The following is a 25,800-nucleotide window of genomic DNA, read 5'->3' as shown; positions in this document are numbered from 1 at the left end:
CTAGTTCAATTTTCAACTTACTTCTGGGTCTAGTCTGCAGGGAGCTCAGCAGCAGGAAACCGGAATTCGGCTGTGGGGAGTTCTGGGAAGGTTTGTAGTTTGCTTTATAGTGCAGGCCGCAGTGGTTGCTGGTTAAGTGTTTTATTTTTACCTGTATATAAGTTTGGCAGTTCCTAAACCTGAGACACTACACTTGTCGTGTCCCCCACCCTTCCACCTCCTCTAACCTAAAGGGGGTGAGTGAATATCAGATAGGCTCTTTCTTTCCTTTTCTTTCATCCACAAGTTATCTAGAGAGATGGCAGGGAAGTCAGTGCAATGTTCCTCCTACAGAATGTTTGAGGTGAGGGATACCGTCAGCGTCTCTGCTGATTTCACCTGTGTGAAGTACACCCATTTCCAGCTCCTCAAAAATCGCATTAGGGAACTGGAACTGGAGCTGGAGCAGGATGAACTTCAGATCATTTGGGAGGCAGAGGTGGTCATAGATAGAAGCTTCAGGGATGTAGTTACTCCAAAAACCAAAAATAGATGGGTGACAGTGACAGGGGCTGGGAGGAAGTAGTCAGTGCAGAGATCCCCTATAGTCATTCTCCTCGGCAACAATATACCACATTGGGTACTGTTGAGGGGGATGACCTACCGGTCACCATGGCTTACCACTGGATCTCTAGCATTGAGTCCATCCCTGTGGCTCAGAAGGAGAGCAATAGTTACTGGGGACTCAGTTAGAGAGACAGATAGGAGGTTCTGTGGCAGTGAAAGAGACTCACGGATGGTACGTTGCTTCCTGGATGCCAGGGTCCGTGACATTTCGGACCGTGTTTTCAGGACCCTTGAGGGGGAACAGCCACAAGTTGTGGTACACATCCGTACCAATGACATAGGTAAGAGAAGGGACGGGGATTTAAAACAGGAATTTAGGGAGTTGGGGTGGAAACTGAGAGCCTGGACAAACCATGTTGTCATCTCTGGCTTGTTGCTGGTGCCACGTGCGAGCAAGTTGAGGAACAGGGAGAGTGTGCAGATAAACACGTGGCTGCAGGGATGGTGTAGGAGGGAGGGTTTCAGTTACATGGATAATCACAGCATGTTCTGGGGAAGGTGGGACCTTACAAACAGGATGGTTTGCACTTGAACCAGAGGGGTACCAATGAGGGGGAACTTGCAATGGCTCCTGAGGAGGAGGAGGAGGCTAATTTGTCATGTGGATGGAAAAATGAGCTGTAGTCCAGAAGCCAGTGTTGAGAGTAGTGAGGCTCTGAGGAGGGTATCAAGGTTGCAGGTGTGTACCGGCAGACAGGAAGATGGGTTGAAGTGTGTCTACTTCAATGCAAGGAGCACCCAGAATAAAGGTAGGTGAACTTGGAGCGTGGATTGGTACTTGGGATTACAATGTTGTGGCCATTACAGAGACATGGTTAGAAAAGGGACAGGAATAGTTGTTGGAAGTTCTGGGGTATAGCTGTTTTAGTAAGAGTAGGGAAGGTGGTATTGTTAGTCAAGGATAGTTTAACGGCTGCTGAAAGACAGTTCAAGGGGGATCTGCCCACTGAGGTAATTTGGGCTGAAGCCAGAAATAGGAAAGGAGCGGTCACATTGTTAGGAGTTTTCTATAGGACCCCAAATAGTAATAGAGGTGTGGAGGAGGAAATTGCAAAGCAGATTATGGATAAATGTGGAGGTCACATGGATGACTTTAACTTTCCAAATATTGATTGGAACTTTTATAGGTCAAATAGTTCAGATGGGGCAGTTTTTTGTACAGTGTGTGGAGGAGGGTTTCCTGACACAATATGTGGACAGGCCGACAAGAGGTGGGGCCACATTGGACTTGGTACTGGGTAATGAACTGAGCTAAGTGTTAGATTTGTTTGTGGGAGAGCACTTGAGATAATGACCACAGTTTGGTGTCTTTCATTATTGCAATGGAGAGGGATAGGGCCATATGGCACAGCAAGGTTTATAATTAGGGGAGGGATAATTATGATGCAATTAGGCAAGAATTAGGGAGCATAAGATGGGAACAGAAACTGTCAGGTAAAAGGCACAAATGAAAAATGGAGCTTGTTCAAGGAACAAATACTGCGTGTCCTTGATAGATATGTCCCTGTCAGGCAGGGAGGAAATGGCCGAGTGAAGGAACCATGGTTCACAAGAGGTTGAATGTCTTGTCAAGAGGAAAAAGGAAGCATGTGTAAGGATGAGAAAACAAGGTTCGGTTGGGTCGCTTGAGGTTTACAAGGTAACAAGGAATGAGTTTAAAAAAGGGGCTTAGGAGAGGACATGAGAAGTCCTTTGTGGGTCGGATAAAGGAAAACCCCAAGGCTTTTTACTCTTCTGTGAGAAATAAAAAGAATGACCAGGATGAGGTAAGGGCCGGTCAAGGATAGTGGTGGGAACTTGTGCATGGGGTCAGAAGAGATAGGAGAGGTGATGAATGAAAATTTTCTTCAGTGCTCACTAAGGAGAGAAGCCATGTTTTTGAGGATGAGAGTGTGATACAGGCTGATAGGACGGAGGAGGTAGATGTTGAGGGAAGATGTATTAGCAATTTTGAAAATCCTGAGGGTCGATGTCTCTTAGGCCAGAGAGGATATATCCTAGGATTCTTTGGGAGTCAAGGGATGAGATTGCAGACCCTTTGGCTTTGATCTTTGGGTCCTCACTGTCCATGGGGATAGTGCCAGAAGACTGGAGAGTGGCAGATATTGTTCCTCTATTCAAGAAAGAAAATGGGAATGACCCTGGTAATTATAGGCCAGTTAGCCTTATTTCGGTGGTTGGTAAGTTAATGGAAAAGGTCCTGAGTAGCAGGATTTATGACCATTTGGAAAGATGCAGCTTAATCCAGGATAGTCAGCATAGATTTGTGAAGGGTAAGTCTTGCCTCACAAATTTGCTTGAATTCTTTGAGGAGGTAACTAAGTGTGTAGATGAAAGTAGAGCAGTTGACGTTGTATACATGGATTTTATTAAGGCGTTTGAAAAAGTTCCCCACAGTAGGCTCATGAAGAAAGTAAAGAGGTGTGGAATAGAGGGAAATTTGGCTGATTGGATAAGTAACTGGCTATCTCGTTGACGACAGAGGGTGCTGGTGGATGGAAAATTTTCAGACCGGAGACCAGTTACCAGAGGTGTACCACAGGGATCAGTGCTGGGTCCTCTGCTATTTGTGATTTTTATCAATGACTTGGAGGAGGGGGCTGAAGGGTGGGTCAGTAAATTTGCTGATGACACCAAAGATTGGTGGAGTAGTGGATGAGGTGGAGGCCTCTTGTAGGCTGCGAAGAGACATTGATAGGATGCAGAGCTGGGCCAAAAAGCAGCAGATGGAGTTTAACCCTGATAAATGTGAGGTGATTCATTTTGGTAGGATAAATTTGAATGCGCATTACAGGGTCAACGGCAGGGTACTGAGGAATGTGGAGGAACAGAGAGATCTTGGGGTTCATATCTATAGATCTCAGAAGGTTGTCACTCAAGTGGATAGAGCTGTGAAGAAGGCCTATATAGTGTGTTAGCGTTTATTAACATGGGGTTTGAGTTTAAGAGCTGTGGGGTAATGCTGCAACTATACAGGACCTTGGTGAGACCACATGTGGAATACTATGTGCAGTTCTGGTCACCTCACTAAAAGAAGGATATGGAAGCACTGGAGAGAGAGTGCAGAGGAGATTTACCAGGATGCTGCCTGGTTTGGAGGGTAGGTCTTATGAGGAAAGGTTGAGGGAGCTGGGGCTTTTCTCTTTAGAGTGGAGGAGGATGAGAGGTGACTTAATAGAAGTTTAAAAGATGATGAGGGGGATAGATAGAGTGGACGAACAAAGACTATTTCCTCGGGTGGATGTAGCTCTTACTAGGGAGCATAACTATAAGGTTCACGGTGGGAGATTTAGGAGGGATGTCCCAGGTAAGTTTTTTTTTAAAATCGGAGAGCGGTTGTGGTGTGGAATGGACTGTCTGCTATAATAGTGGAGTCAGATACTTTAGGGAATTTCAAGCAGTTATTGGATAGGCACATGGAGCACACCAGAATGATAGGGAGTGGGATAGCTTGATCTTCGTTTTGGACAAAACTCGGACAACATCAAGGTCCGAAGGGCCTGTACAGTGCTGTGCTGTGCTGTATTGTTCTATGTTCAATTGTGGATTACACTTCCAGTATTTGTGCTTTGTGGTGCATCTATTCACAAATGAGCTATTAATCTGCAAGAAAATCTCAGGAGTTTGTGTTTCAGTTTCCAAACTGACCTCTGTGGATCCTGTGAAAGCAACTTTGTTAACATCCATATGTGAGGCAATGGCTGCTCCTGCTGTTTCTCCAAAACCAGGAACAATATTCACAACCCCTGGTGGGAATCCTGCCTGTTAAATAAAAGAGAAATGTGGCACTAACATTAAAAGAAATTAACAGAAAACCTTTCCAACTAGGTCTAATAACAATACATACATTGGTGAATAGTTTGTAATTTTCTATCCTTCACCAATAATCAAGATGCGGTCACATCACCTTTCCATTTTCAGCAAAATCAAAATCATTTTAAAATGATTAGGATCAGAGCATTGTATTTGTTGTCTATCCTCAACTGCCCTGACAAATTGGTGGTGAGCCACCTTCCACTGTGATCCATGTGGTGTTGGTACATCCACAAAACTTTTTTGATAGCAGTTTGATACAACTCAAGTGGCTGGCTATGCCATTTGTGGGAAATTAATAGTCAACCACACTGCAGTGGATTTGGAGTCAGGTGTAATCTGTCCGATTAAGGATGGCAGATTTCCTACCCTGAATATGAATGAACAAGATTGTAAAGACACAAGCCCAATGGATAATACAGGGAATTGCAATTTTTAGCACAATATTAGTTTATCATATCTTTAACTTTAATACTCAAAGCTTAGCCCAACCTCTTTGATTAAATTTGCTACATAGAGCGCTGTTAATGGAGTCTGTTCTGCCACCTTCATCACCACCACATTTCCAGTTGCTAGTGCTGGTCCAAGCTTCCAGGCCTGCATTAACAGTGGAAAATTCCACTGAAAAGAGAGAAAATGGTATGTTACTTTTAATAATACACAAACAGTTTTTACACTAGTAATAATTCAAACAAATGCATGATTTACATTACAATTTTTGATGGTCATTTGCAATTAAATTATTGATGTTGGTTTTAAGAACTAATTGTTGCCTCACTGGAGAGAAACTAGCAGTCATGCAGGTTTGGGATTAAAATCAGATCTTGTACTAGTTAACATGCTTCTCAAGTTTCAGAAAAGATAATTACCCTGGCTATTTAGGTTAAAATCCGAGTACAAGGTACAGATGTGTTTATGGCACTAACATCTTTAAATGATAAGTGAGCCAGTTTAAAGTACAAAGCTTTAAAAAGCAAAAAGTAATTTTGAATAATTGCATTTACAGTTGTCTGGTTTGAAATAAATGTGACTTTTTCCAATTAATTAAAACAAAAGATTGGCCAACAGATAGTAAATCTGCAACTGCCCCAACTTATTCCTTCATCCAATCTCCAAGATTTACCACATTCTTTCTTCCACTTGCTAAATTGCACTGACATGTTGTGTTAGTTGCTCAGAGAAACTATTGACAACTTGGCAGGTGCATTTCCTTTGCTTTAAGGTGATAATTGTTGCGCCCTCCTTCCCAAATTTTCACAATTATGTTTAAAATCTGACATTTAATGTTCTAAGAATGAGGAAAAAAATGACACTCAGCAATTTGAAAATTGGGTGAGCACAAATTGTAGCTTCTAATTAATTGCCAAGTGTGCTGTCACTTATACATTTCCGTTTAAACAATTAAAATGACAATGGCTAGTGGTTTAAAAAGTTTAAAGTTACGCAACAGCAAGGCAGTTTATGGCATATTATTATTAAACTATCATCTTGTGGTGGTTCTCAAAACTTGTGGTCTTTGAACCTGTCCTGTGGATCCATGTAATAATGTAAATGGGTCCATTGCTACAATAGCGTGGATTGGGCTCCTGCAGTTAGCTGTTATGATTACTGGTGGTATCTCAATAGTAGGAATGCTGCATAATAGAAAGGATGCAAGTGATATTTGAGTGCCAAGAGATCAATAAGTAGCTATGCAGTGAATAATACAACAGTGAAGGATTACATCCAAAACAGCTGTGTACTCAACAAGAGCACTGGGCCTTAATCCACTCTAGATAGTGCAAGGAGCTGTCATGCAGTGAAGCATCCAACAGACATATAGCTAAAGCACTGAGGATGCATTTCAGATGAAGATAAAGTTTTCACATCAATCATATTAAAATTGGACAGCCCAATAAAAAATTGTAGCACAACACTTAATGAAGTTTACTTTCAGAATGTAAATGCACAACAAAGCTATTGTGCACAATTTAGATAGGTGGGGTGGGGGAGGCAGGGGATTGATGATAACTAATCCGTTTGAAAGGGTATTTTTCAACCAAATAATTTTGAGAACGTAACTGAAGTCAATCTTTCCTTTACATCAGTCCCTCAACCTCCTCCATTGATTTTCTTCACTTTTCACTCACCGGGATGATTTGCCCACACACACCAACTGGCTCATGACGTGTATAGCAGAAGTAGTCTCCATCTATGGGAATGGTCTTACCATGCCATTTATCAGCCCACCCAGCATAGTACCTATGAAAAATTCAGCAAAGGGTTAAGAGATATTTTCAACTCATATCATTAAAAATGTGTTCACATTGCATAACAAAACACAGACTATGTCAACCGTCATGGGGCTGACATCGCTGTAAGGTGATACCGACACAGCACAGCCTCCAATGTGTCCTTCAATGGTATCAATCAGGAGCACTAAGAGGGTTGCGCAGATCACATCCTATGACACTACCTGCCTCCAGGAAATTGATATAAACGTGCCTGGCACTACTGTGAACAAATTTTCCCCTATTTTGTGCAATGGAGTTCTTCTAAAGAAAAAAAAGAGCCCAAATTGGACAGGTGCTGGAAAGAGCCATGATGATTGTACAGCACAAGTAACCATTGGCTAAACACATTCACGAGGGGCCAAATCATGCCTGGCTAGCACCAAAGCTAGACCACACCCTATAAAATGGGAGATGCTTCCTGGTTGCAGCTGGTGCTGAAAAGAGAGTGAAGAATGGCACAATGGGAGATTGTAGATGCAAGGTTTTCAGACTGTGTGCTAGAGGTCTTGTTGGAGCAAGTGGAAAGGAGATGGTGTTCAATACTATCAATTTCAATCAATCAAGCCTTGTACCTAACATTCACCTCATCCTCACATTTAGCACTGCTAAAAGCCTCAGACCTACATCTCAGAGCTTGTTGCACATCATGACAGCCATATCAGCTAAAAAGATCGCAAGTCAATGACAGATTCCCCACTCCAAGAAAAAGGTGGCATAGAAGTAGGAGCAACAGGGGCTAACCAAGGGAGCACAGGCATGAATATATCCTAACCCCCAGTAAAGGTAATGGTGCTGACCATTACTGGGACATCCACTGCTGAGGTAGTGGCCAGCAATGGAACTGAAAATATTAAAGACGACAGTATCCTCAAACCTAATCATCCTTCTCCCATTTCGCTTCCCCCTCATCTCATACTCTTTTACTTTCTGTCCTTCATGCATCACAAGCTTTCCCTTCTGCCTTCATGTTTCAGACACCCAGGGGTTCAACTGGACCAGGCAGTGATGGAACACCAAGAAGATTGTAAAGAAGAAACAGCACTTTCAAGTGTTCCACATTTACAGCTACCAACTCAAATGCTGACACTGCATATGTCTTAGAGGCAGAATCTGCACATGGTGAGACACTGGACATAGGTGGGGTGCAACCAATTCAAGGAACATGGAAAGGGCAGATGCCAAAGGGGGAGATTGCACATAGGTTCTGCTATAGGGGCCTCAGCTAAGGATTTTGATGAAGCAGCCTGCAAGAACACAGGGGGGGCAAGCACAAGAAATACTTGATTGCAGAATGATTAGTATCAAGGAGAATAGCGTTTAGCACCAACTGAAGGCACTGTTGCTAATTTTCCAGATGATACAAAGATATGTAGAGGGACAGGTAGTATTGAAGAAATGGAGGGGGGCTGTATAAGTAATTGGACAGGTTAGGAGAGTGGGCAAAGAAGTGGCAGGTGGAATACAATGTGGAAAAAGTGCGACGTTATGCACTTCATAAGGAGGAATGAAGGCATAAACTATTTTCTAAATGGAAAAATGCTTAGGAAATCAGAAACACAAAGCGAGTCCTTGTTCAAGATTCTCTTAAGGTTAAAGTGCAGGTTCAATCAGCAGTTAGGAAGGCGAATGCAGCGTTAGCATTCATGTCGAGAATACAATAGCAGGGATGCACTTTTGAGGCTGTATAAGGCTCTGGTCAGACCGCATTCAGACTATTGTGAGCAATTTGGGGCCCTGTATCGAAGGATGGATGTGCTGGCTTTGAAGAGGGTCCAGAGAAGGTTCACAAGAATGATCCCTGGAATGAAGAGCTTGTCATATGAGGAACGGTTGAGGACTCTGGGTCTGTACTCATTGGAGTTTAAAAAGAGGAGAGATCTTACTGAAACTTACAGGATATTACGAGGCCTGGATAGAGTGGACATGGAGAGGATGTTTCCACTGGTCGGGAAAACTAGAATCAGAGGGCACAGTCTCAGGCTAAAGGGACGATCCTTTAAAACAGATGAGAAGGAATTTCTTCAGCCAGAGAATGGTGAATCTGTGGAATTCTTTGCCGCAGAAGGTTGTGGAGATCAGGTTACTGACTGTCTTTAAGACAGAAATAGATAGGTTCTTGATTAATAAGGGAGTCAGGGATGATAGGGAAAAGGCAGGAGAATGGGGATGAGAAAAACGTTAGCCATGTTTGAACGATGGAGCAGACTCAATGGGCTGAGGCGCCTAATTCTGCTCTTATAACTTAGCACAGAACTTGGAACCCAACCTTTCCAACTACCTGTTTGCCTTTGCATCCTGCACATAACTTGATTTCTTATCTACTTTTGTATCTGTGTAATCACTGAATAGAATAATCCTAAACTCCATGACAGCTTCCCACCAAGGTGCATGGCAAGACAGGCACATTTGAAAAATGCTGCAGAGAGCTGCTTGTCCAAGCTTCTGGAAAAGCCAGCCCAATTGGATAAGTTTGGACAGCAAAGTTATAGGAAGAGGGGCCTCAGAATGAAACTCAGTGAGCACCAGAGTGTTGCGGGGCCAGGGCATCGAGTGCAGGCCTCATGATGGGTGGGCCTGAGCAGACCTCAAGAAAGAGGGGAGAGTATTTGGGGGTGGGGGGGGGGGAAGGAGAAAGCGGTGTAGAAGGTGAGTGCGTGCGAGAGAGGGGTCACATGAGTGAGCGAGCACGAGAACTAAAAAAGGTAAGGCTTTCTTTTTAAAGATAACATTTTAATTTACCTAGTTCTAAAGTACTACTTCCAAGGATTAATGTTAAAGGGCCACTGGAGGATGGCTTGGCCAGAGGTTAATGTTAGGGAGCCATTTAGCTAGTGAATGTATTTGTGACTGTGTGCCTCTTAATATATGTATAGATATAGCTAGAAAAGCCCAGCTTACATTTGATTTCTGTGTTTGCACCTATTTTGCAAAAATAAAGAACATTAATGTTAAGAAAATGCTTAAAGTTCCATGACATACATGGAGGGGTTTCCACTCAAAAGTTTGCAAAACCCTGCAATAATTGCCCCCATCATACAAATCGTTAATGAATCATATATAGTGGAGGCCCCAGGACTGATCCCTGTGTACTCCACACAAGTTACAGTTTTGCCAAGATGAAAATGACCTGTTTATTTTGACTCTAAATCCTGTTGGTTAGCTGATTTTCATCGTCAATCTATGCCATCTATCACCCCCAACACCATGAGTTTGTATCTTGCCCTGTAACCTGTTAGGTGGCATCTTTATCAAATGCCTCAAGAAATCCAAAAACATTGGGCAGAATTTTCTCATTTTTTGTCTCAGTGTCAACTCAGGCAGGAAAAGCAGACTATATACTGGTGGCTGCACTGCCAGCTATTCCTGCCATATTTTGAAACATGGAAGAAAAATAGAGAAGGGGCCAGCAATTTTGGCTCCTGATATATCAGGGTGCGCTGATCTAAAAAAGATTTTAAAAAAAAGGGGAACCTCACCCCACAGACACAGGGTCCTAGGCACATCCACCACAGCACACCTCTGGGGGCTATATTTACCTGTGAGCCCCCAGTAGTTTATGGACAGCGTGTGAATGTGCGAGAGACAGTCAATGGAGAGGCCCACTTAATATATTAAAATGTATTCAAATTGAGATCCCACCATTATTTCACTCAATTGGAGACAATTGAGCAGTAAAATTCCACAGATGCACGGTTTTGGGACTCCAGATTCTCCCCTTCCCCCCGCCCCCACCAAAAAAAAAGAGAATGCAAATCCCCCTTCCCACTTGTTCTCCTTTAGTCACTCTGCTTTTTATATCCTCAAAAGAATTATAATAAGTTTATTAATTTGTATTCCACTCATAGGATATGGGTTCTGCTGGCTAGACCAGCATTTCTTGCCCTCAAGATATTGGTGAGCTGCCTTCCTGAATCACTGTAGTCCACATGGTGTAGGTACACCCACACTGCTGTTAGGATATTGATCCAGTGACAGTGAAGGAATGACTATGATAGTTTGACATCAGGATGGTGTGGGAACTTTTAGGTGGTGGGGCTGTTGCCATGCATCTGCTGCCCTTGTCCTTCCAGATAGCAGCAGTTTGGAAGGGGCTGTTTAAAGGAGCCTTTGTCAGCTCCTACTGTGCATCTTGTAGATGGTACAAACCGTTGCCAAATGCAAGTTTGTAGATGGGGTGCCAATCAAGCAGATTTTGTCCTGGATGGTACTCGAATGCTGTTGGAACAGCATTCATGCGGGAAAGTATTCTATCACACTCCTAACTAGTGCCTGGTAGATACTAGTTAGGAGTCTTTAGGGAGCCAAGTGGTAATTTACTCTCCAAAGGATTCCCAATCTCTGACCTGCTATTGCAGCCACGGTATTTATATGGTTAGTCCAGTTCAGTTTCTGGTCAATGGTGATCCCCTAGAATATGGATAGTGAGGCAATTCAGTAATAGTAATGTCATTAAATATTAAAAGGTCTGATGGTTACATTCTCTTCTCAGTATGGTCATTGGCTGGCACTTGCATGGTACAAATGTTACTAAGTTACCCAAGCCTGGGTTCAATCCAGGGCTTGCTGCAATTAGACATGGACTGCTTCAGTATCTGAGGAGTTGGAAATGGTGCTGAATGTATGCTGAAACATTACCAAACACTATTTCCCTGTTACAAAACCATGCTGACTCAGCCCCATGATATTATATTCTAGATATCAAATGCTGCAACTACTTCCTTAATAATGGATTATAGCATTTTCCCCAATGACAGATTCTACTAACTGGCTTATGGTTTCCTGTCTTCCAACTTTCTTGAACAGAGGTGTTATATTTGCCAATCAGGTGAGACCATTCCAGAATGGAGAGCATCTTGAAAGATTACAACCATCCATTTTTTTTTAAAAATTAAGATCTTGTGACACAGGCTATCAGCTCCAGGGGACTTTTCAGCCTTTAGTCCCGTTAGTTTTCTCAGTACTTTTTCCTCAAGTGACTGACCTTTTAGTTCCTCCTTTCATTTTACACCCCAGCTTTGCATAGGATGTTTTTGTGTCTTCTATTGTAAAGAATAAAAAATACTTGTTCAAGGTATCTGCCATTTCCTCATTTCCCATTATTAACTCCACAAGTCTCATCCTCTTTGCAGCAGAACACACAATTTCTTTCAATTCAATACCATCCTTAACTTCCTTAGTTAGCCATTAAGGGTCCTCCTTCTCGGTCTCTCTTTCTCAATGGATACATCTTTGTTGAGAAATAAAGCTCCTCAAATGTCTGCCACTGATTCACTGCAGTCTTATCTTTTAGCCTATTTGCCTAGTTCACTTTAGTCATCTCATCTTCATACCATTGTAATTGCACCTCAGGTATAGGGGGATGAATGCTCATTTCCCACTGCTCCACTAGTATCCTGGAGGTTGCCTGTCATCCAATCAATCCAGCAGGCCATGTTGAAATGCAGCCAGGTCTTCTAGATCCAGAGCTATTTGAAGTTGAAGTTGAAGTTGTCCTCCTAGGCCATCTGCAGTTTCTTCCACTGACCACGAGTAGCCATCCACCAGATATGTTGCTGTCATTGGGAACATCAAAACAGGCAAATGCATATGGAACGCAGGCATGAGAGCTATGTACCAGGGTGATTAACAGACTTTATGCAATATGGCATGATTTCATTAAAAAGTTTAGTCTAGAGTACTTACTTTGTGGGGCTTTTATTTTTGTAATGTGACTATCACAGAATCTTATTGGCCAATGACAGAAAGAAATTATAAATCAACGATTCCTACAGTGCAGAAGGAAGCCATTCAGTCTATCAAGTCTGCACCGACCACAATCTCACCCAGTTCCTATCCCATAACCTCATGCATTTACCCTATCTAGTCCCCTGACACCAAAGGGGCAATTTAGCATGGCTAATCCACCTAACCCGCACATCTTTGGCCTGTGGGAGGAAATCCACAGGGACATAGGGAGAAGGTGCAAACTCCACACCAACAATAACCCAAGCCAGGAATCAAACTCAGGTCCCCAGTGTTATGAGACAGCAGTGCTAACCACTATGCCACCCCAATGAACGGGGTATTAGGGTTGTACTGCACTTAAGTGAATGCTTCATGGACAGAGTGGGCAGAAAAGGGCGCTCTCAGCCTCCTGCTTCTCAGGTGCTCAGTGTAGAGCTAATGGCAAGGATACAGTGGTTCACAAATCTTGACACCCACTCAGTAGTACACATTAGCAGAAACTTTGTTTCAGAATGCCAATGGTCTGCTCCATCATGTTTCATATAGTATATGATGCTCATTGTATGCGTGTTGCAGACATATGCATGTGTCCCTGATCATCAACAGATAGCCCTCATCACCTTGTTCCATGCCAAGGATTTTACAAATTGCTTTTTCCAGTGCAAACCAATGTTGGATATCCTCCATACTTCATTCAGTTGTAGAGCAGACAATTGCTATGTCTTGTGTTGATTTCAGTGCCACCATCCCCTTTTGATCCCAGAAATTGAAGTTGATCTATGTTCACAATGGTTGTGGACAGAACTGTCACACTATTTTCACCATGAATTATCAACTCTCTTGTTGATGCTTGACTCAAACTTCAGATTTTACTTTCTTACTTCTTCAGCTATCACATATTGCTCTGGCTTGTCTTTGGTTATTAGGATAGTGTCATCTGCATACCTGATGATCCAGATGGTGAGGTCACCAATAATAGCCCTAATATGTTCCCAGAGAGCACAGCTGACTTCTCATGATCTTTTAAGACACTGAAAAGTAGAGGTGAAAGGAGACATTCTTGTCTATTTCCTTTGCCAAAACCAATCAGTTATGCTGTCTCCAAGTACACACACTGCATCTTTTGCCTGTTTGCAAAGTTGCTGAATGAGCCAGATTATATGTGGTATTCCAAACCCATTTGGTGTTTTCCATTTCTCTGCACGTTGGACCAAGTCAAAGGCCTTTGTGTAGCTCATAAGAAATTCCCACATGGAATCCTTTATTTCCCCAAAATTAGTACCACCAGGGACAGACTACCATTGATAATAAAGTTGTAAGAACAGAGAAGAATTCCACCCATAAAAATCTATAAAACGGAATGTGTAGATTACTCATGTATATAACCATCTCTTAGTAAAGTCCTGCCATGGTTTCATTGCCCACCTCTGGTTGTCTGAGAAGGTGGTGGCGAGTTCCATTCTTAATCTGTTAAATACCTGGAGGTGTATTTTTTGTTTTATTATTCATTCATGGGACATGGGTGTCACTGGCTGGCCAGCATTTATTGCCCATCCCTAGTTGCCTGAGAGCAGTTGAGAGCCAACCACATTGACTCCGAGCCACAGCATGTAGGCCAGACCAGCAGATATCCTTCCCTAAAGGACATTAGTGAACCAGATGGAACTTTGGTTGACCATGGTTTCTCATGATCATCAATTGATTCTTAATTCCAGATATTTTTATTGAATTCAAATTCTACAATCTGCCTTGGTGGGATTCAGACTCTGTGCCCAGAACATTAGCTGAGTTTTTGTATTAATAATCTAGTAATAATAGCACTAGGCCATTGCCTCCACTGTGTAGGTAATTCCAAAATCCAAATTCTAGAATTTTGATCCAGCAATAATGAAGGGGAGGTAATACATTTCCAAATCAGGATGGTGAGTGAACCTTCAGATGACGGTGTTCTCAGTATCCACTGTCCTTATCCTTCTACATCAGATTGTGGGTTTGGGATGATGCTGTTAAGGACCTTTGGTGGGTTCCTGTAGTGCACCTTGTAGATGATACATACTGCTGCCACTGTGTGATGGTGGTGGAGGAATTGAATGTTTGAGAGAGGGGTAATAATCATAGCAGCTGCTTTGTCTTGGATGGTGTCAAGTTTTTTTAAAATCACTGTTGGAGCTGCATTCATCCAGGTGGAGAGTATTCCATCACACTCCTGACTTGTGCCTTGTAGATGGTAGACTGGCTTTGTAGAATCAGGTGGTGTGTTACTTGCTGCAAGAGTCCTAGGCCCTGACATGCTCTGGTAGCCACAGTATTTGCATGGTTAGTCCAATTTAGCTTCTGGTCAATGGTAACTCTCAGAATGTTGATAGTTGGGGAGACAGTGATGGTAATGCTAATGAATGTAAAAAAGGCATTGGTTAGATCCTCTTTTGTAAGTGATGGTTATTGCCTGGCACTTGAGATGCATATGTTTCTTTCCACTAGTCAGCCCAAGCCTGGATATTGTTCAGGTCTTGCAACGTTTGGACATGGACTGCTTCAGTAATGAGGATTGGGAATGGTGCCGAATGCTGCAGTTATCAGCAAAGCTCCCCACTTCTGACCTTATGACGGAAGGAAAGTCATTGATGAAGCAGCTGAAGATGTTTGGACACAACTTCAACCAATGGAAGGTATTCCCCTGATGCCCACAGACACCAGTTTTGCTTGGGCTCCTTGATGCCATACCTGGTCAAATGCTGCCTTGATATCAAGGGCAGTCACTCATCTCACTCTTGGAATTCAGCTCATTTATTCATGTCTGAACCAAGGGTGTAATGAGGTCAGGAGCTAAGCAATCTCAGTAGAATAAATACTGAGCATCAGCAAACAGGTTATTGTTGACTAAGTGCTACTTGGTAGCACTGATGATGACCCCCTTACATCACTTTATTGATGATCAAGAATAGATTGAAGCAGCAATGGTTGGGTTGGATTTGTCCTGATTCTTGTGTGCAGGATATAAGAACATAAGAAATAGGAGCAGGAGTAGGCCATCTAACCCTTCGAGCCTGCCCTGCCATTCAATAAGATCACGGCTGATCTGAAGTGGATCAGTTCCACTTTCTCCCCATAACCCTTAATTCCCCCGTCTATCTACCCATGACTTAAATATATTCATGGAGGTAGCCTCCACCACTTCAATGGGCAGAGTTCCAGAGATTCACACCCTTTGTGACGTTCCTCCTCAACTCTGATCTAAACTGTCCCCCCCCCATTTTTGAGGCTGTGCCCTCTAGTCCTGCTAGCCTTTCTAAGCAGGAAGAATCTCTCTACCTCTACTCTATCCCCTTCATTACCTTATATGTCTCTAAGATCCCCTCAGTCTTCTAAACTCCAACAAGTACAGACCCAGTCTATTCAGTCTCTCTTCATAGGCTACCCCCTCATCTCTGGTATCAGCCTCGTGAACCTTCTCTGCACTCCCTCCAAGGCCAACATATCCTTCCACAAGTGCAGCAACCAAAACTGCACAGTACTCCAGCTGCAGCCTCACCAGTACTCTGTACAGTTGCAGCAAGACCTCCCTGCTTTTATATAGCTGGACAATTTCCCATATTGCCAAGTAGATGCCCATGTTGTAGTTACTTTGGAACAGCTTGGCAAATGACGAACATTTTTTGTATTGGAGTCAATTAGATAGGTTTCAGCATCCTAAAATTTGACACAAGGATAGAAGGCAAAACAAATTTTTAATAAATTAAACATTAGTTTATGGGAAAAATTATACAAAGCAATAAAACAAGAACAATGTAAAATTTGTCACACAAGTATTGACACTATATTCCCTGACCAGCTGTTTTCCAGTTTACTATTGTCACTTTGTGGGCAAGCGTCATCACTTTTCTAGGATATTCTGACTTACTCATTTTCAAATGTAGTACTGTACAGGTTTAAAGACTGCACAGATTCTGTGCTGTGATCAGGTATTAATTCACAGCAACAAATACTCCTGTGCAAACAGGCAGATGATGCAGGTATCACGTGTGCTTCCTATTGTGGCTTTTTCACAACTGTATTTTCTAAAATTGGATTCTACAGCACGTATTATTTTTAAAATCGCACAAACTAACCCTTTGGGCCTCCAATGGCCAATCTGGTGTACAAAGGCTTTTGCATCAATAAACTAATTTGCAAAAGAAAAAGTTGTGAATGGCAGTATTTTACTGTATATAAAAAAATCATTGAATGAATGATAGAATCAGGCCCTTTGGCCTATCCTGTTCATGCCAGCTCTTTGGTATAGCTATCCAATTAATCTCATGCCCCTGCCCTTGAAAAAGATATGAGCATTGCTGGCAAGGCTAGCATTTGTTTGCCCTAATAATCTTTGAGAAGACGTGATGAGCTTCCTTGAACTGCTGCAGAACATCTGGCATGGGAAACCATATCCATGCAAATTTTTCATTCACCTTTTACCCAATTCCCTTTTGAATCGGCTTCCACCACTCCATGCAGTGTATTGCAGATCACCATAATTTGCTGAGTAAAACAGTTGTTTTTCCATTTTGCTCTGGAATTCTCAAATCACCATCTGTATCTGTGGTCCTCGTTACTGACCTTTCTGCCACTGGAAAGGAGTTTCTTATTTACCAAGTTGAAACTCCATGATTTTGAACAAATCTACCAGATCTCTTAGCTTTCTCTGTTTACAAAGTGAACAACCCTAGTTTGTGTCATCTTGCCACATAACCTGAAGTTGTTCATCATAATACCATTGTAGTAAAAAACTTCTGCAACCTCGCAAGAGTCTTGATATCCTTTATAAAGTGTGGTGCCCAGCTACTTTAAGTAACAGCTTTTGCTTTTATTTTAAACAATACATTAAGAGTCATCAGTACAGCATTTTCACCTCCCTGTAACAGTTTGACTGCATTCAGATTCAGAAAGTTCCTACATCAATGTAAGCCTACACATTGCAAATATGGAATTGGACACAATTAACTTAGACCTTCACTGGTGTCCAAAAAAAAAAATTGCAGTTCAAATTTGAAGCAGTCATCTTTCCCTGGCCTTCCATTGTTTGCTGGAGCTGAGAGAGAGAGAGCTAAGATTTTACCTGTTAAAAACCTGTTTAAAATAAGTTTAAAGCACTTTACTCTTTGTAGAACTGTTTAAAGCATTTATTTATTGTATTTACTGCTTTAAGAATTCTGAGGGTGTGGTGAAAAGGCATTTGTGGACCAGCCTGCTTTAAATCAGCGCCAGGTTTAAAAGGAGGCCTGGTGTAGACAGCGGGCAGCATCTGAGCGGGCAGCGGAGTGAGTGGGAAGCAGAGTGAGTTAATAGGGCTTAATATCAAAAAGGGCTTGAAGGAAAAAAGGCCAGGTGAGTTTGTTTGAAAAAAAAAACAAGGAAAAAAAATTTTTTCAAAACTACTACAGCAAGAAACAAGGAAAAAAATTTTTTCCCCATAAAAAATTACAGTGAATAATGGAGGGGCATGTGATGTGTGGTTTCTGTATGATGTGGGAACTGGCGGACCCCAGGGTCCTTCCCAGTGACCATGTCTGCAGTAAGTGCAGGTTGCTGGAGGAGCTCCAGCTCAAGGTGGATGAGCTGGCCTCTGAGCTACAGACACTGAGGCTCATCAGGGGGAGAGAGGGTGCCCCTAGACTGGCTAAATCTAAGGGTCAGGGACAAAAGGGGGCTGCTGGGAGGAGGAGGAAGGGGGGTGAGGAGCGGAGGCCTCAGCCTCTTAATCTGCATAACAGTTTTGAGGTTCTTGCTTCCAGTCTGGAAGAGGACGAGGCAGGTGAGGTTGGTGAGCAAACTGCACACGGTACAGTGATGCAGCAGGACATAGGCAAAGAGAAGGGGAAAAGGAACGTAGTAGTGATTGGAGATAGTGGGGTGAAGAGTATTGACACTGTCCTTTGTCACAATGACAAAGTGCACAGAAGGGTGTGTTGTCTGCCTGGTGCTCGGGTACAGGATGTTGCAGCTGGGCTGCAGAGGAACCTGGAGTGGGAGGGTGAGAACCCGGTCGTTGTAGTACATGTGGGTGCCGGCGACGTAGGCAAAGTGCGGACTGAAGATCTGGGGAGGGAGTATGAGAAGCTGGGAATGGAATTAAAAAATAGAACCGACAAGGTGGTCGTCTCTGGGCTACTGCCTGAACTGAGTGCAGACGGGCGTAGGGTTGACAGGATAAAGGAAGTGAATGGGTGGCTCAGGGATTGGTGTGGGAGGAATGGGGTTTGAATTTATGGGGCATTGGCACCAGTATTGGGGTAGGTGGGACTTGTTCGGGCGGGATGGGGTTGGTCTGAATCGTGCTGGGACCAGAGTGTTGGCGAATCGAGTAAAGAGGACTGTAGACAGGGCTTTAAACTAATTAGGGGGGGGGGGGGAGGGTGCGAGGGTAGGTGACGCTACGAGGTCTAAAGTTAAGGATAGGGTACAGGTAAGGGAAGAGGCCGAGGATGTCCCAATTGGTGGCGTTACGGCAAATAGGGTCCAGGTGAAGGCTGGGATGAAAGCGCTTTATCTGAATGCACGAAGCATTCGGAATAAAGTGGATGAGCTGGTGGCGCAGATCGACACAAATGGATACGATCTGGTGGCCATTACAGAGACGTGGCTGCAAGGTGACAGGGACTGGGAGCTGAATGTACAGGGCTATCAAGTGTTTAGGAAGGATAGGCAGGAGGAAAGAGGGGGTGGCGTAGCTCTGCTGATTAAGGATAGTATCAAGGTGGTAGCAAGGGATGATATCGGAGCCAAAGAGCAGAACGTGGAATCGTTGTGGGTGGAGATTAGGAACAGCAAAGGGAGGAAGACGCTGGTGGGTGTCGTCTATAGGCCCCCGAATAATGATCTGGAGGTGGGGCGGGCTGTTAACACGCAAATAAGTGCGGCGTGCAGGAATGGGACGGCAGTAGTTATGGGAGATTTCAATCTGCATATTGATTGGTCGACCCATGTTGGACGAGGTGGGCTCAAGGAGGAGTTCTTGGAATGCTGCCGGGATAATTTCCTTGAACAGTGTGTGTTGGAGCCGACGAGGGAGCGAGCTATCTTGGATCTGGTGCTATGTAATGAGGCGGGTAGAATTAGGGACCTTGCGGTGAAGGATCCTCTTGGAGAGAGTGATCATTGTATGGTGGAGTTTCTGGTGCAGATGGAGGAGGAGAAAGTGGGTTCCCGGACACGCGTCCTTTGTTTGAATAGAGGGGAGTATGGTAGGATGAGAGAAGAATTGGCAAATGTGGACTGGGGGAGTGCGTTGGAAGGTAGGTCTGCTGAGGAGCAGTGGAGGATCTTTAAGGAGATCTTTCTTGGTGCTCAGCAGAAATTTATTCCGATGGTTAAAAAGGACAGTAGGAAGAGAGGTAATAAGCCGTGGATAACGAAGGAGGTGAAGGAAAGTGTTAAATTAAAAGCGGAGGAATTTAGAGTAGCTAAGAGCAGTGGGCGAGAAGAGGATTGGGAAAGGTTTAAATGTCAACAAAGATTGACAAAGAAGTTGATAAAGGAGGGTAGGAGAAGCTATGAGGCTGGGCTAGCACTTAATATAAAAAAGGATAGCAAGAGTTTTTATAAATATATAAAAAGGAAGAGGCTGGCTAGGGTGAACGTTGGTCCTTTAGAGGATGAGAAAGGGGAGCTAGTGGTAGGGGATGGGGATATGGCTAAGGTCTTGAATAACTTTTTTGTTTCTGTCTTCACGGAGGAGGACGTGAATAATTTGCCGGGTGTTAGAGATGGAAAGGTGGTAGGAATGGAGGGTCTTAATGACATTACTGTTACTAGAGAGGTGGTGCTCGACAGACTGGAGGGGCTGATTGTGGACAAGTCCCCAGGACCGGATGGAATGCATCCGAGGGTTCTGAAAGAAATGGCGGAGGTTATAGTGGATGCCTTGGTGGTTATTTTCCAGACGTCGCTGGATTCTGGGGAAGTGCCGGAAGATTGGAAAACGGCTAATGTTACGCCGTTGTTTAAGAAGGGTGCCAGGCAAAAGGCGGGGAATTATAGGCCGGTTAGTTTAACGTCTGTGGTAGGTAAAATGTTAGAATCCGTCATTAAGGAGGAAATTGCGAGGCATCTTGAAGGGAATTGCTTGATAGGGCGGACGCAACACGGTTTCATTAAAGGGAAGTCGTGTCTGACAAATTTACTGGAGTTCTATGAGGATGTGTCTAGGGCAGTGGATAGAGGAGAGCCGGTGGATGTGGTCTTTCTGGATTTTCAGAAGGCGTTTGACAAGGTACCTCAAGAGGTTATTGCAGAAGGTCAGGGGACATGGAGTTGGGGGTAGGGTGTTAGCGTGGATAGAGGATTGGTTGTCAAATAGGAGGCAGAGAGTGGGGGTCAATGGGTGCTATTTGGATTGGCGGTTGGTGACTAGTGGGGTGCCCCAGGGGTCAGTGCTGGGGCCTCAGCTATTTACCATTTATATAGATGATCTGGAGGAGGGAACCAAGTGCAGGGTGTCGAAATTTGCTGATGACACCAAGATTGGGGGAAAGGCAAATTGTGCGGAGGGTGTGGAGAGTCTGCAGAAGGATTAGATAGGCTGGGCGAATGGGCCAGGAAATGGCAAATGGAATTTAATGTTGGCAAGTGTGAGGTGGTCCACTTTGGTAGGAAGAATGGTAGGAAGGACTATTACTTACGTGGCGAAAAACTGCAGCAGGCGACGGTGCAGAGGGACCTCGGGGTCCTTGTGCATGAGTCGCAAAAACCCAGCTTGCAGGTGCAGCAGGTGGTCAGGAAGGCGAATGGGATGCTGGCCTTCATAGCGAGGGGGATTGAATATAAAAGTAGGGAGGTCTTGCTGCAGCTGTATAGGGCATTGGTGAGGCCGCAGCTGGAGTACTGTGTGCAGTTTTGGGTGCCGCACCTGCGCAAGGATATTTTGGCCCTGGAGGGAGTGCAGAGGAGGTTTACTAGGCTGATACCGGAGTTGAGGGGATTGAGCTATGAGGAGAGGCTGAATAAACTAGGCTTGTACTCGTTAGAGTTTAGAAGAATGAGGGGAGATCTCATTGAGACGCATAAGATGATGAATGGGATGGATAGGATAGAGGTGGAGAGACTCTTCCCGCTCAAAAAAGACAGTAGGACTAGGGGGCACAGCCTCAAGATAAAGGGGAGGCGGTTTAGAACGGAGTTGAGGAGGAACTTCTTCACTCAAAGGGTGGTGAATCTCTGGAATTCTCTGCCCGTTGAAGTGGTGGAGGCTGCCTCGCTAAATATTTTTAAGAAGCGGGTTGATGGGTTCTTGATAAGAGAGGGGATTAAGGGTTATGGGGAGAGGGCGGGAAAGTGGAACTGAGCCACAACAGATCAGCCATGATCTTATTGAATGGCAGGGCAGGCTCGAAGGGCTAGATGGCCTACTCCTGCTCCTATTTCTTATGTTCTTATGTTCTTAAACTCCAATACTAGAAAAGCTATGACCTCCAAAAACACACAGTAATAATCAGTGATTTGTGATACAGCAACAGAAACATTTTATATACATTTCCCCAAGTATCCATTTGTCCCCAAAAGGTCACAAATACAATTATGAAATTTCTTAGAACGATTCTTCAATGTTTTTAGGCACTTTTGGTAAAATCTGCTTAGAGGCAGCTTTGAAGTGGGTAAGGTTTGGCAAGTTGTTTATTAGACCTAGTTAACAAGTTCCCACCTCCCAGCAATCTTGCTGTAGGTGGGGTGAGATGTCCAACTTAAGGTGCCCTTACAACCTTCCACCTAAATTTGTAGTGCCAACCTCTCCCAATGGAGTTGCCAGCCACCCACAGCCTCAAGCACTGATTGCCCCTCTCACCTGCATAGCCTGTCCACCATCCTGAACTGGACAGGATTCCTGGAGGCAGCTTAATTGGCTACCTCAAGAAGATTATGCAAGTAGGCAGGACTCAGAAACCATCAGGATAGGGCCCTGCTCATAGTCCTGATATCCAAGCATCTTTTAAGCTGAGAAGATTCTGCCCAATATTTTTGAAAAGTAACCCAGAAAGTGATTAAAAAGTCCAAAGAAAGCTTAGTGTAAACAGGATCTTTTCTTAAAAAAGAGATTAGGGATGAATCACTTAGTAAGAGAGTCCAGTATTTCTGAGGCAAGAGGGAGTGCTTTAAACTTTACATTATACAAACTTTTTAACAAAAAGGAACAACATGGTGATACATGTACCTGAGACATTTGATAACCAAATTTAGGTCTGCCATGTAAGCTATGTGATATGGTTTTCCATTGTCCAATGTCTCCAATGACTGAAAAACAGAATGGAATTACACTTGAGTAGCAGCTATCATCAGATCATAGATGCTGACAAACACATCAGTCCCTCCTAAAATTAGCCTCCTGTCTGACTCCAAGGGTTGCACCCTAACATTTTTTTCAATCAACATACAAATCAGCAATAAAAAAAGTGTTCTCATCATCTCATTGCAGTGCATGAACATTTCTATTAGGGTATAATCAAAAAATATCCCAGTTACTCTAGGTTGTTATTGGCAATAGCTCACTCCTGTAGCTTTACTCTGGAAACCAGGGATGTATCCCTAGCCCAAAACCTATTTCACCTTTGCCTCAATGGACATCGTACTTAAAACATAACATTAGCTCCCACATTTTCACTGATGCCACTCACCATAACCTTTCTCATCCTCCACTGCCTCCGATTTGTCTTGTTGCTTCTCAGAAATTCAGTCCTTGAAGAACTGAAATCTCTTCCAAATAAACACTAAGGCAGCCAAAGCCATCTCTTTGGTTTCCCACCACAAATTATGTCCCAGCTTCTGATTCCACTGAATTTCCTGGTCACTGTCTGAGGCTTAACCATACTGTTTGCAATCTTGTCATCCTGTCTGACCCAGATGAGCTTTCAACCACACGCCCAATCCATCACAAACAAATCTCCCATCCACTGCCTCGGCAAAATAACCAGCATAATTAGGGACCCCAGCATAATTAGGGCCCCCTTGCACCCTGGACATATTCTCTTCCACCTTCTTCCATCAGGAAAAAAGGTGGAAAGGTCTGAGGTCACATACCAACCAACTCAAGAACAGCTTCTTCCCCTGATGTCTTCAGACTTTTGAATGGTGGGAGTCCACGTGGCTAGCCTGGCATTCTAGCTTGGTCTGGTACAGTCTTTTGGCATCTCTGATGGATCTCCGTAGATCATATCTGGATTTCTTGTAAAGGTCAGGGTCACCCGACTTGAACATCTCAAATCTAGACTTCAGCAAGCAGTGGATATCCCTGTTCATCCATGGTTTCCAGTTGGGAAACAGGAGCATTTGTTTCTTCGGCAATCTTCTTTCTACAACACTTCTACACCTCCAATATCTCTGGCTTCCAGTTAAACTTAAGAATAAAAGAAAGCTTTTGTTCCCCCCACTCCCTTTTGAGAAGTGGCCTCCTATTTTTAAAGGAACAGCTTTTTTTAAAAAAATTTATTCTACATGCCTTAGCCACTCCAAGCACAATAGAAATAGTTGGAATTTAATAAACCCCTACACGTATAAATAGTTAGATTCATGCTGGACAAAGCCAAGTCCTTTCTAGTCACTAAACCATTAAATTGCTCCCTAAAACTATATCTTATTTTTAAATATTTACCCATGCAAATCCCTTAAAACTACCTTTGTTTACCCAAAATATTCCTCCTTTTAAAACTAGATGAGAATTTTTACTTGTAATAACATGCAACCACATGATGGTCACTGCATATGGGGTTGAATTATATGGTCACTTACTGCTGGTTTTAAAACGTGAGGTGGGGGTGGCTTGTAAAATGGAACATATGCCCACCCCAACTCCAATTTTATGGAGAGCAGTGTGTCATATGGCCAATTGAGGCCACTATGTGGCCAATAAATGGTCACTTAAGTACTTCATCCTATTCCTGCTGCTATTTTACCTGCAATGGGGGCAGGTGGGTGCACGCAGGCCACCACACATCTCTCCTTTAACCCATCTATCCCGATACCTCAACCTCTCCATCCATTCTTGGTGGGGCCTGTCAGCTTGGCCCACCAATACTCTGGACTTACCTGATGTCCAGCCTCCATTAGCTCCTCTTCTTTGGGAATTACCTGCAGTCCCAGCAGTGGCCACTGCTTAAACTGGTCACTGCTGAATTAGTGCTGCTGCCCTAATCAGTTTGGCTGGCAGGAAATCTTGCCATTAGCCAGTACATGCTCCACTGACCGTTAAACAGCTGGCATCAGGAGGACAGATTCCCCATCTATCCGTTGGGAGCAGGGTGCAGAAAACCCACACTGACATTTAAAAAAGAGAGAGGTCAATATACCAAAGGAACTTTAGGACAGAATTAGGGTACACCCTGATATGAGCTTTGACAAAGCTTCTGCAAAACATTACAGCAGGGATAAAGTAAGGAGGACTCCTGAGTGCAACAAAACCAATTTCTTAGAGAACTTACTGCCAAATATGCTCTATCACGCTCAATGAGATTGGCTAGACGGTTTAGAAGGACTCCTCGTTGTGATGCATCCATTGTGCGCCATGGTGATCCAAATCTAAATGCTTCTTTTGCTGCCTTTACTGCTTTATTCACATCATCCTGTGACCAGATTAAACACAGCACATGAGCCACATGCAGCACTGAGAACAAAAGAACATCTTACAATATTCAAGGAAATATATTCATTTAAGTGACTGCCAATTACCAAAACAATGTTCAAGTACATTTACTGACACATTTTAACCACTTGCATTCTAACTGAACACACCATAGTGTAGGAGGAAACCATTTGGTCAGCTGTGCATCTCTTTGAAAGGGCTATCCAAATAATCTCTGTTCCCCAGCTTTTTCCCCCATGCAAATCTTTCCACTTCAATTATTTATCCAAGACTGATTTGGTTAACACCCCGTCAGGCAGTGCATTCCAGACCACAATTAGGTGCATAATACTTTCCCTCATCTCACCTCTGGTTCTTCTGCTAATTGCCTTAAATTGGTATCTATTTATCAACCCTTCACCTCCCCAACCTGCTTTCAGTGGCAGGTAGTATAGTAGCATTGTTACTGGACAAATAATCCAAAGACCCAAAAAAAATGCACTGGGGGGCCTGGGTTTGAATCCCACCATAGCAGATAGTGAAATTTGAATTCAATAAAAATCTAGAATTAAGTGATTATCCTTATCTGGTCTGGCCTAGATGTAACTCCAGACTCTGTGGCTGAACCTTAACTATTCCATGAAATGACACAGCCAGTCACCCAGTTCAAGGGCAATAAATACTAGCCCAGCCAGTGATGCTCATATGAAAGAATTTAAACAAAAGGTTCTCCTTATTTACTTTATCAAAGCCCTTCATGATTTTGAATTTTTTAAAATCAAACATGCCTTTAGCCTTCTC

General features: G+C 43.5%; 1 protein-coding gene across 1 annotated transcript in view; it reads right to left on the bottom strand.

The window, feature by feature from the left end:
* The window catches only part of LOC145355782 (aldehyde dehydrogenase, mitochondrial-like), a 46,209-nt gene that overhangs the window by 8,838 nt on the left and 11,571 nt on the right, over nucleotides 1-25,800 (bottom strand). The window contains exons 3-7 of the mRNA XM_080208148.1: nucleotides 24,860-25,000; nucleotides 22,600-22,679; nucleotides 6,549-6,660; nucleotides 4,912-5,040; nucleotides 4,255-4,368 (exon numbers count right to left, since the gene is read on the bottom strand). Of these exons, the coding sequence (XP_080064274.1) occupies nucleotides 4,255-4,368; nucleotides 4,912-5,040; nucleotides 6,549-6,660; nucleotides 22,600-22,679; nucleotides 24,860-25,000 (576 nt within the window). The remainder of the gene's footprint in view (nucleotides 1-4,254; nucleotides 4,369-4,911; nucleotides 5,041-6,548; nucleotides 6,661-22,599; nucleotides 22,680-24,859; nucleotides 25,001-25,800) is intronic.

The sequence above is a fragment of the Carcharhinus amblyrhynchos genome, chromosome 20 (genome assembly GCF_965287045.1).
Source record: "Carcharhinus amblyrhynchos chromosome 20, sCarAmb.v2.hapA, whole genome shotgun sequence".
In the NCBI taxonomy this organism is placed as follows: domain Eukaryota; kingdom Metazoa; phylum Chordata; class Chondrichthyes; order Carcharhiniformes; family Carcharhinidae; genus Carcharhinus; species Carcharhinus amblyrhynchos.
The sequence above is the reverse complement of the archived record's forward strand: the minus strand, read 5'-3'. Positions and strand labels throughout refer to the sequence as shown.